Source organism: Eleginops maclovinus, chromosome 24 (genome assembly GCF_036324505.1).
Source record: "Eleginops maclovinus isolate JMC-PN-2008 ecotype Puerto Natales chromosome 24, JC_Emac_rtc_rv5, whole genome shotgun sequence".
Classification (NCBI taxonomy): domain Eukaryota; kingdom Metazoa; phylum Chordata; class Actinopteri; order Perciformes; family Eleginopidae; genus Eleginops; species Eleginops maclovinus.
This window is the reverse complement of record NC_086372.1, coordinates 1,913,941-1,925,434: the sequence shown is the minus strand read 5'-3', so window position 1 is coordinate 1,925,434 and position 11,494 is coordinate 1,913,941. Positions and strand designations below refer to the sequence as shown.

The following is an 11,494-nucleotide window of genomic DNA, read 5'->3' as shown; positions in this document are numbered from 1 at the left end:
TTGTGGAAACGTTAGCCTCTTTTGGGGAAAATTAGCGTACCCATGGCAGTTAAGAGTAAGACAGAGCTGCACACTTAAAAGACCTACTCCCAAAATATAACACACTCTTTTTCAACCTAGATTTCCCCAAAATGCCATAGGAGGATTAGAATTGAAATGACCTGGTCCTTAGCAATGTCAGCTGAAGGTGAAGACCATCCTTAGAGCTGAGGGATGGAGTCTGTGTTTGGGCTCCAGTCGGCATCCTTTTCAGAGCAGTAAGGGAGGCGGGGGGGGGTTTCGATTTCTGCAGCCTCTGAAACGAGATGCTTTCCCATCTGAGAGCTCATGATTCAGAAAGCTGCACGGACTGAAAACTTTCTGAACATCCAAATAAAAAGGATTCACATCCATCTCTGCACTGAACACCAAACACGTGATGTTGGAGGCACGTTTACGCAGCGGCAGCAGATCATTAAAGGGTTGAAAACAAGGAACCAACACTCACATTGGTGCCAGGAAGTGCAGCACAAACAACGGAGGACATTTGGATTTGCTGGAATTAAGCCGGTTAAATTTCAGCCCAGATGGGAAACCTTTAGTGCCATGTCATTCGATAGAAAACCCAGACGCTGAACCCAACATTTGAGCCCCCTTGTCGGCTAAAAAAGGCCTTTTTTTTGTACGTAGGCACAGTTTCTCACAACATATTTTACCTGCAATCTGAATTAATTGGCCTCGCGGGGTGTAAGCACTAACCAGACGCAGCGCTGTTGCTGTAGATCACTGAGTTTTGATTTTCTCTCAGCTTTATTTCCTGAAATAAACCCTGACATGCTGTTCTGCATCAGGGGAATAGTGCTGATGATCAAACCGCTGCGGCTTTAAGTCAAAGCTTTCCTTCACCTGTGTCTGCACTACCTGTCCGTTGCCTCCTACTGTCTTCCTCTGGTTACCTCTCTCCTCCTCTCCCTTTGCACCATATTTGTTTGTAAGACAAGTACAGCTTTCAGGTTATAATACCACATACAGTCTCTCCTCCTCCTCCTTACTTCATCATCACTTTCTGCAAACCAACACGTCCCCACGGCAGGTGCTGCGAGTAGAGACACTAAAAACAAACTAATTATCTCTGTGGGTCGTTCGACTGAGCGACCGGCGTGTTTTAGGGGATGTGGCAGAACCGTGAGACTCCAGACGCTTTGTTGTTGTTGTTTATTTTTGAGCTGTTGACTTCGTTTTTGTGGGTTATTAAGTCTCTTTAGGTGGAGCTCTTCTTCATCTGTGGCTTTACACAGAACGACTGCTGACAGGTTCACTAATGCAGCTTTTATTTTGTATGCAAAGACATGCTAAACTCACATTTGAGAGTTATGGCCCCTGCATGATCAGGATAAATACATCAGCAGCTCTCAGTCCTTCACGTGCAGCACTAATCACTTGATATGCACATAAATGCTGCTCTTACACACACTGATAAGCAGCTTTCAGGTTAAAAAAAACATTTCCTATTGATTTCTCTTCCAACAGTCACATATGAGATGCATCCTTCATTCATTCCTCCCCTCAACCATCGCAGCTCTCTCTATCTCTCTGTCTCACCCCCTCCCCTCCTCGCTCCTATAAATAGTTGGTGACTGTTTCTAGCCTTTGAGGGGCTTTTGCATAGACACACACACTCTCTCACACACACTCGAGAAGAAGTGTGCTCTGCTGCCCTCTGCTGGCGGAAGTATGCACTCAAAGCTTCATTTGTTTGTATTAAAATGTCTTTAATAGGTCTTTTGAGAATCTTTAAAAAGGCAAATAAAGGAACAAGGTATATTTTATTCATTTCTAAAAATGTTTTTGATCTGCTTTGGAAAATATTTTTAAAATATATCCTTAAATATAGTAGAAACAAATGAAGAATTAACGTCAAACAGATCCAGAAAGTAGAGAAAATTGCACATGTAATTGGTCTTAAATGTAATCCCCATGTCATTTAACAAGTGTTATTATTAACTTTCCTCAGGCTGAATGACCCCTGGATATAATGCAGTATTAGTGGAAGTTAAAACCGACTTAAATATATAAAAACTTAGAAGTCTTTCATTTCAACACAAGTGGTGGAAACCTAGGTCTTATTCATATACAGACAGACAGGGTACAGCACTGCATTGTGTCATTTTGCACGCACACACACTGGCCGATACAAACACACACAGACTTTCTTTTCTCAGCCCTTACAGTAAAACACTCTCACACTCTCCCAGGCTCTCCCTCCCCCTCCTCTCTGATTTTCTCACATGTTTCAGCTTGCTGCTACGACCTCGCAAATATTTGCTTTTCCCATTCAGGAGCAGAGAGCTGTTATTAAAGCCCCTCTTGTGCTGTCGATGCACAGTGTGTACCGTGCAGTGTGTGGGGAGGACGGCACAAGAGCCATTTGGTTACTCTGTATACTCTCACCTGGCTTCTAATCTGCCAAATAATAGTGACCTCCAAGAGGACCAAACGTCAGAGCGCTGTCTTCATGTTCTTCTGTTTTTCCTCTCCTGTTTTCATGTTGAAAATGTGCTGCCTCGTGGTATTTTGTCCTGATAACATGGGAGGTTTGGGTTATGTGCTGCTATCAGCAAACAGCAGAAACTCCCCGAGCGGCTTCTTTGTTATTCTCATTATTCTGACGCTGCCACGGCTCGAGCGTGTCTTTAAACCAGGGTTAAAGTTGTGTAGAGGTGTGTTTTTTAGCACCACAAATGTCAACTTTTACTCAAGTCAGTTTATTTTATTGTCTCTCCCTGCAGTTGTTTGTGGGTCTCTCCTTCCCCTACGAGGGTCCCGCCCCCCTGGAGGCCATCGCCAACGGCTGCGCCTTCCTCAACCCCAAGTTCACCCCTCCGAAGAGCAGCAAGAACACAGACTTCTTCAAAGGGAAACCCACGCTGAGAGAGGTGAGGAGGAAGTCCTGATCAATTAAGAGTTTTTGAAAAGGTGAGTTTGATTTTCTGACCCTTTACTCTGTCCTGTCCGCAGCTGACCTCCCAACATCCGTACGCTGAGGTGTACGTCGGTCAGCCCCACGTCTGGACGGTGGATATCGAAAACCCTGTCGAGGTGGAGAATGCCATCCGCTCCATCCTCAGCCAGAAGGTAAACACGGGGAGCAATGGTAGAGATTTTCTTTATCCAGATTCTATCCAAACACTGTCCGGGCAGATACACAATTACACATGTTATTATTGCACCTTATTATGGCTCAAACAATAAGTTATTAATTGTTGTAGAGTAATTTTCTGTTGGCTAATTAATCAATTATTCATCTCAATGGTTTCAGCTCTGATGCAAAGTCATAGTACTGAAAACCAGAAATGAAAATAAACACTGTGCAGACTTCAGTCAAAAATCACACAAATATTTATGTGAGAGCTGTTTCATCAGTGTGGCTGTCCACATATATTTTTAGCTGAAACTACGGACGCTAGATTCCTAGATTGGTTTCTAAAGTCAGAAAGCAAGACAAATGTCACAATTTCCTGTGACAATAAGAGCTGCACATCCTCCCAGTTAGGAAGCTGTTGCTAGGTAGGATTGGTTAATGTTTCATTGACTATTATAGTATCATCTACACTGGACCTGAGTGAGAGTGCAGGGAAGGTATTGGGTCTAGTTTCGGCCTCTCCTCCGGGCCCATGCATATTTATTCTCCGGGCTCGGGACTTCGTGTTGTGTTGTGCTCCGCCGAGCGAGTCGGGACAATGGCTTTGTTCAGCGGACAAGCCTGCAGAGCTTCAGATGCTTTGTGATCCGTGGCGAGCTGTGCAGCCTACCAGGCTCCGGCTTGGCTCGCACCCCCCTCTCTTCTCCACCTCCTCCTCCTCATCTTCCTCCCCGCACAGAAGCAGTGAGCGACTTCAACAAAGCTCTGTTGTTGCTCGCCCCCGTTTGAAGTTTCAAATCTGAGTCGATCGGACTCGCGGTGGAGCGGCTGGTGTTTCACCCGGCTGCGCTCACACACACCGTGAACCCGCTCAGGGTGTGTCTGTGACGTCACTCCTCACACACCTCTCTCTGTCTGTGTGTTCAGATCGAACCCTACCTGCCCTACGAGTTCACCTGTGAGGGGATGCTGCAGAGAGTCAACGCCTTCATCGAGAACCAGGTACTCCTCACAGACTGAGAGAAGACTTCCTTCACATGAGAGCAAATCTGAGTCCGATGAGACCGCATATAGTGCAGTGCAGTCCAAATTGGTCTGACATGTATGATATCTAATTCCCTGTGTCCTCTCTCAGGACTTCTGCCACGGCCAGGTGATGTGGCCCCCCCTCAGTGCGCTGCAGGTGAAGCTGGCGGAGCCAGGTCGATCCTGTAAGCAGGTCTGTCAGGAGGAGCAGCTCATCTGCGAACCCTCCTTCTTCCAGCACCTCAACAAGGACAAGGACCTCGCCAGGTGACACACACACACACACACACACACACACACACACACACACACACACACACACACACACACACACACACACACACACACACACACACACACACAGCTAAGTAGAAAGGTAAATTGGTCATGAATTACAGTCAGTTTGTCATTAAAACGTCTGAAACCCTGTAGTATATAAAACAAGCTGCAGTGTTGGGTTGCAACCACATGAGGGCGCTGTTAGACTGCAGTGAAATGGGTCATGGCTTATGACTGATGCTAAGGAACATTACTTCAGTTGTATATGTGTGTGTGTGAGAGAGAATCTTCTTTTTATTCTAATTTTATTTTTACGTACAAAAGCAATGAATAAAAAGTGCACTCACTTACTTTTATCCTGCTGCTCCTTGGTTTAGCTGCACTTGTGTTTGCCTCTCCTGACTGGGCCTCTCTGTGCCTCAGGTTCGGGGTGGACTGTCAGACGGTGGAGTCGAGTGCAGACACGCTGGTCCCGGCGTACAGCGAGACGCGCCGTCACTGCATCTTCCAGTCCGACCTGCTGCTGTTCAGTTGCGCCGGCGCCCACCAGTCGCTGCACCGCATCTGCCCCTGCCGCGACTACATGAAGGGCCAGGTGGCGCTGTGCAAAACCTGCCTATAGCACCAACACACACTCTGACGGAGGGGACGGGGCAGCTTGTGAGTGTGTGTGTGTTTGAAGCATCCATCAAACAACACACACAGCAGACTTTTATTTTGTGGGGAAGCTGTCTGAACATTCATCATATTTATTGTTTCCCGAAGCAGCTGATCCCCGAGTCCTGGAGGCGGTGTGAAAATACTTGAATCAAGAAAGGGAGTCGTGTTGGACTTTCTCCTCTGCAGACGGCGCATATCAGAGACTGCTGCCGGTCTGTCTGCAGCCAGGAGGCTCCACCTCCCCTCCAACCCCTCCATAAACCCCTTAAACCCTTTACTCTTTAGGTAGGTTTGCACTGGACAGCATGCCTGAAGGCCCAACCCCTCCACACACACATTTACACACACACGGGGAGGCTAAGAGACGGCTGCTAAAGAAGAACCAGTTTTACACTGTAACCTCTCTTCTGGATAAAAACGTGATTTATTGTAGATATCTAGATTTTTATTCTGGAGGTTTTATTTCCTGACGCATACCCCTGACCCAAGAGAAGTCCTCTAGCCCTTTGTAGACAGGAAGGTGTGTCGGCTGGGGCTGGGCGACGGTATTGTGGGGTTGACCGTTGATGCTTTCAGAGACCTTCATCAGTAATGTGGATGTAAAGGATAGGTTAACAGCTTCAACAGCGGGGTAAACTCCCCACTGCGCATCATTTTGCTGTAACGCAGCCTTTAAAACCAGGACTAGACAACACCATACCCTACATATAAGACGATATGTAGTGTTTTGTCTCGACGTATCGCCCAGCCCGAGGGTCAGACACGCGCGCTCGATGTTCATACTCTCTCATTTAATTTGCACACTTGTTTTAAAGGTTAGAGTTTATTGAAAAGTGTGTGTGTGCTTCTAAAAGGCCAGTAATATTCCAGCACATCATGCGGTACTACACACACACCGAGAGGATGAGGGAGGGTCTTTCTCCAGAGCTGAGGCTGTTTATGGTGTCGTAGACGAGGAGTCAACAAGATGTTTAGCAAACACTCCACACCCTGCAGAGGAACGGGAAACCCCCCTCTGTCGGGGTCCAAACGAACGACAGAGGAGCCACGCTCATCTCCATCCTCCTGTGAAATCCTCTCAAGGCGACGAAAAAACACGCCCACGCAAAACCTCGCATCTCCTCGTTGCCGTTCCTTAGGATCCCAATTCGCCTCCTGCAGATTTGCGAAGAAAAAGATTAAGATAAAAGTCAAATTTGGTAGTTGTTGTGGTGAATGGAAACGTATGCACTACGGTAGTCTGTTCGCAGAGGTTTAGCGAGACGTTAGTACACTGTATATTGTTCATATGGGTTTTAAAGTTTTCCTTTTTATTTATTTTGTATACAGATCTTTATCGCTGTGTTTTGCTGGAAATCTCTGTTTTGTTTTTTTTTATTTATAAGAGGTGGGTGATTTTTATTTATGGAGAGTAATTTAAAATAAAAGCTTGCTTATCTTCAAGTGTATGTTCAAGAGGAGGAAGTGGGGGGCTTTGTCTGCTGCTGCTCAGCTTCAAACAGTGATGTGCAAAACGTTCCAACATAAGGGATATTGTTTTGGTCATTTTCTATAAAAATACTAAATTTCATGATTGATTTTGTGGATTTTTATAGAAGATGTTAAATATTATTAACCCTGGTTTGATATTTTATCCCTTAAGGATCTAAAAACATGCATGAGGATTGGTTTTACATCCATAGTCTGAAACAGGGATGCACAATTGGGAGAAAAGGAAACAAATTACCATTCTTTTGGGGGTAATGTGATATGATTCTCATCCTAGAGGGGCCAGGAAAAATATATTTAAATGGTGTGATTTTTTTTAACAGGATCTGACCCACACAAGGATTTTTTATTAAGTCTGTAGAGCACCAGGACTTCTCTGCTTCACCACAACACGTCACTCAGATATTTCCCCATTTTTTGACTTCGATAGTGTTTTTAATAGTTGTGCAGAACATAAACCCCTCTCCTCACTGCGCATTGAGCTGGACAGCAGTGGGTTTCCTCCTGTGACGTTGACAGCAGCCTCACACACTTTGTGCTTTGATTTCCAATCTCAGTTTTTCTGTTTGCACACGGAGTGAATTCATTCTGTGCTCAGACTGAATTCACTCCTTTTTACTTTTATAAACAGATCAGAGATCTGCCGCCAACTTTTCAAAGAACATGACGTGCCTTTTTCATGCTTCAGTTTCTGTTGGATGATCAGCAGGCCAAATATCCACTGATTTTCTTTCTCCTGAATCACTTTTATTGTTCACTTTGAATTTTGTATCTAATTTTAATATAATACTGTTAAAATCACCTAATGAAATCAGTCCAAACCTTGTGATTAGATATTGTAGTTGCTGGAAAAGTAAACAGATCCCAGAGACATAAGGAAGAGTAACACCAGTGTTTATTGAGCTTAGCAAACATTACAGCCTATCAGTGGAGTTACATGTTTGACAGTAATCAGATCTGCTGCACATCTGCTTTCCTTTTTCATAATTCATGTATAGTTTTCCTCCATGCATACACTAGTGAGTAATCAGATTACTGCTGCAAGTGTTTTGTCTTAAACTGATTACTTTCTGCACGTGACTTCCTGCAGATAACAACAGTGGAGTTTTCCTTTCATTTACAGGATGAATCGTAATATATTCTACACTTTATTATTGTCAACAGATCTAATTGATGGACCTCGTCGGTCTGTGGGTTTGTTGACAGCAAGAGAAACATAAGCAGACTATATCTTATGTTCGATCGAGTAAGGATGGCTGAATACAATGAGTGGAAATCAATGGTTTTAGTTATTTTTTACAATAAAAAAAGGTGAAAGCCGGGTAAACGTGTGTTGTTGCTGCCTTGTTTACTTTCTGTCAGTCAAAGCATGCTGTTCTTGATCAGATTATCAAAGTGAACAAACTGGTTTCTTCACCATATCTGTCTTTGTGTACCTCGGCATTGAATGTCTCCATTGTAAACAAACAAACAAACAAACATGCTACGTAAAGTCACGCGGACATTTATCAATCTTTGTTTATGAATCTGAAACTCCAGAGCGGGGATGACGCAATGACAAATTCTTTTTTTTTGTTTCCACAGTCTTGACGAGTAAGAGGGATATAACTTTATTTTTAAATAAACCTTTTTTCTGTGACAAAAGGCTCCGACTCTGGTTTAATGTCTGTTTCACATCACCACAGTACGTACCATCAGAGGACCTGAAACACACACAGAGATAAGTCCTTTAAAAACACTCAATAAAGCAGTTTTCACTTCAGAAATCTGGGTTTTCATCAGTTGTTCATTCCTCTCCTGCACGACACAATGTTGTACAGGGATTTTATTTAAGCCAACAACCCAAAATAAAGAAGTTGAATAAGACAGAAAGCGTGACTTTATCTATCTGTATCGGTGGCACAGTGGGTTTATCTTGGACATGAAAGGTGCCAGTGTGGGTTCAAAACCTGCCTGTTGCTAGAAATCTACCAGAATGAAGTTGTATAAGCGTATACAGGAACAAGGAATACATTCAGAAAGGCCTCAAAGTAAGATTCGGGGTCATGAGTTTACTTCTTATAAGGTAATGTGACTTTTATGGCTCCTAAATTAATGAGTTGTTCTTATTTCATACTAACTGTACTTTGTTTTAACTCTGCCTGTCAGGTGGATTAGCTCAGTGTGATAAAAATGCTCTCAGATACAAAAATAATTTGTTTCGATAAGGGAGACATCTTCCTCTGCAACACTAGGGACTCGAACCAGCGACTTCTGGTCTACCAACCTCTCTTCCATCTCAATGAGCTGTGGGATCTGATGACAGTTCTCTGCTTTTACATGTATCTCAAAACCAACCATACATGACGATGAGAGCCTGGGCCACGAACCCCCCAGGGTGGTATGACCCGTAGACCAACCCCCCCCTGCAGGTCAGAGACGCTACTTAATGGAGAGTCAGCTGTCCGATCAGATGACACATGCGCAACAGCTCACAGCAACTTCAGCAGCTGACGAGATGCAGCAGAAGAGAGACTTGAGGGAATAAACAGCGATAAGTGGAGTTTCATGTGATTTAAAAGGTCTGAACTCACACTCAAACAAACCAAAAGGAAAATAAACAAAGAAGCAAAGAAACAAAGAAGCAAACAATCCAACACACGTGGCCGCTGTGTGCTAGCAGCTAGCTGCTATGCTAATGCCCGTATAGTTGCTACGGTCAAGGCTAATAAACAAACAACCCAGCGGTACATTCAGGTGAGATACATCAAACATTTAAACAGCAGAGATCAGTGGGGAAAGAACATAGCGTTTAATTAGTGTTTTATGGATTTAGTATTGGTTTTCCTACTGTTATTGTCAGAGGTAATCAACAACACCTGTGCATGCGCACTTCGGGTTACAGGCTCTGATGATGTACACACTATGATCCTCCATTAGTTTTCTCCTCCTTTAACCTGCTTCTACAGGTATTACATGTGTGTGATATATATTTAGCTGTAGTTCTATTTGCTGTGAGCAGGTGCATTTAATTCATGATGCTCCTATTTCCTTTCATGCCTCACATTCAGAGGTTGATCATATTTAATCATCATTCCTCCACATCTGAAGTAACTAAAGGGATTCAATAAAAGTATTGAGTTCCTGACTAAATCTACTTAATTACTTTACACCACTGCTCATAATAGTTGCCTAAATATTTCCATGTTGCCGTTGGACATATTTTCCATATACTATACTGACTTCATGGTGTCTTTTTCCTCTCTTGTCCCCACAGGAGGGCTAGGACATCTGACATCAATGAAGACGGAGGCTTCTTGAGTTTCTGAAAAACTGAAGGCGCTGTGTTCTGACTTTTTTCTGATATCTTCAACATACCATTCTATGTCGTTGTTTCTGACATTTTCAATAGACTGTACTGACGTTATGGTGTCTTTTTGTTCTTTACTCCCCACCTGAGTTCAAGGACATCTGCTGGAGGAGTCCAAGGACAGCTGCTGGAGGAGTTCAAGGACATCTGCTGGAGGAGTTCAAGGACATCTGCTGGAGGAGTGATCGGACATCTGACATCAATGAAGACGTTGTCTTCTTGAGTTTCTGGAAAACTTAAGGTACTATACTATGTATTTTTTTCAACATACTATACTGACTTTTAGTCATTAGTACTCAGTCATCAAGTTCCAAAATTCATGGTGTCTTTTTCTTCTTTTCTCCCCTCAGCAGTGCAGGACACCTTTTCAACCTTACCTGTTTATGGACCGAGGTCAAACTGCGTGTTTTTGTATTCTTAATCTTTTTATTCTATGACCCCCCCCCCACGCACGCACGCACGCACGCAAGCACGCACGCACGCACACACACACACACACACACACACACACACACACATACACATGCACGCACGCACGCACACACACACACACACACAGAGCCACGGCATCAATGATGACCATGGCGTCCTAAGCTTCTGACACACTTGGGGACATTTCTGATTTTATGTAAATGTATGTTAATTGTATGTATTATTGTTAGTATTGTCAGTATTAGTATTAGTAGTATTAGTATTAGTAGTATTAGTATTACTTCTTATTAGTATTACTTCTTATTAGTATTAGTATTATTTTTTATTAGTATTAGTGTTAGTATTAGTGTTAGTGTTAGTGTTAGTATTAGTGTTAGTGTTAGTGTTAGTGTTAGTATTAGTGTTAGTGTTAGTGTTAGTGTTAGTGTTAGTATTAGTGTTAGTATTAGTGTTAGTATTAGTATTAGTGTTAGTATTAGTATTAGTGTTAGTATTAGTGTTAGTATTAGTGTTAGTATTATTTAGCAGACTGGGGCCCCCTGCTGCCCGGGCAGGCCCCCCGCTGCCGGGCCAGCCTCCCCCCCCCCTCCCCTCCCCGCTGTCCGGGCAGGCCCCCCGCTGTCGGGCAGCCTCTCCCCCCCCCCGGCCCGGCCAGGCCCCCCGCTGCCGGGTTCAGCCTCTCTCCCCTGGCTAGCCACCCGGCTAGCCACCCGCCCCAGAGTTAGCGTAGTTAGCGTACTTAGCGTACTTAGCATAGTTAGCGTTCTTAGCATAGTTAGTGTACTTAGCATACTTAGCACACTTAGCAGCTAAGTATGCTAACTAGGTAGCACAAAGTAACACCTGGGAGCGGAAGTAAGTATTTACAATAACTTGAAATTAAGAAAGTAGACAATTTTGTTTTATTCAAACATTTATTAATTAACAATACAGAATACTTAGCTAAGTACGCTAAGTATTCTGTATTGTTAATTAATAAATGTTTGAATAAAACAAAATTGTCTACTTTCTTAATTTCAAGTTATTGTAAATACTTACTTCCGCTCCCAGGTGTTACCTTCTCAGTATAAGGACAGCTGATTCTGGCTTTAATCTCCATAACCCCCTGCATGTATTGCTCCGAAACACCGGGGGCACAT

General features: G+C 43.6%; 1 protein-coding gene and 1 long non-coding RNA gene across 4 annotated transcripts in view; both read left to right on the top strand.

Annotated features, from left to right (window-relative positions):
• mgat5 (alpha-1,6-mannosylglycoprotein 6-beta-N-acetylglucosaminyltransferase) overlaps window positions 1-8,220 on the top strand; it is a 57,838-nt gene extending 49,618 nt beyond the window's left edge. For all 3 annotated transcript variants that reach the window (XM_063877626.1, XM_063877628.1, XM_063877627.1), the window contains 5 exons: window positions 2,769-2,915; window positions 2,998-3,114; window positions 4,049-4,123; window positions 4,257-4,414; window positions 4,850-8,220. In XM_063877626.1, coding sequence (XP_063733696.1) covers window positions 2,769-2,915; window positions 2,998-3,114; window positions 4,049-4,123; window positions 4,257-4,414; window positions 4,850-5,048 — 696 coding nt within the window. In that variant the 3' untranslated portion in view covers window positions 5,049-8,220. The remainder of the gene's footprint in view (window positions 1-2,768; window positions 2,916-2,997; window positions 3,115-4,048; window positions 4,124-4,256; window positions 4,415-4,849) is intronic.
• An 804-nt stretch (window positions 8,221-9,024) lies between these two features.
• Window positions 9,025-10,318, top strand: LOC134861068 (uncharacterized). Its single transcript, XR_010165359.1, has 3 exons — window positions 9,025-9,310; window positions 9,831-10,164; window positions 10,274-10,318. It is a non-coding gene; the product is annotated as an uncharacterized LOC134861068 (long non-coding RNA).
• The last annotated feature ends 1,176 nt before the right edge of the window (window positions 10,319-11,494 follow it).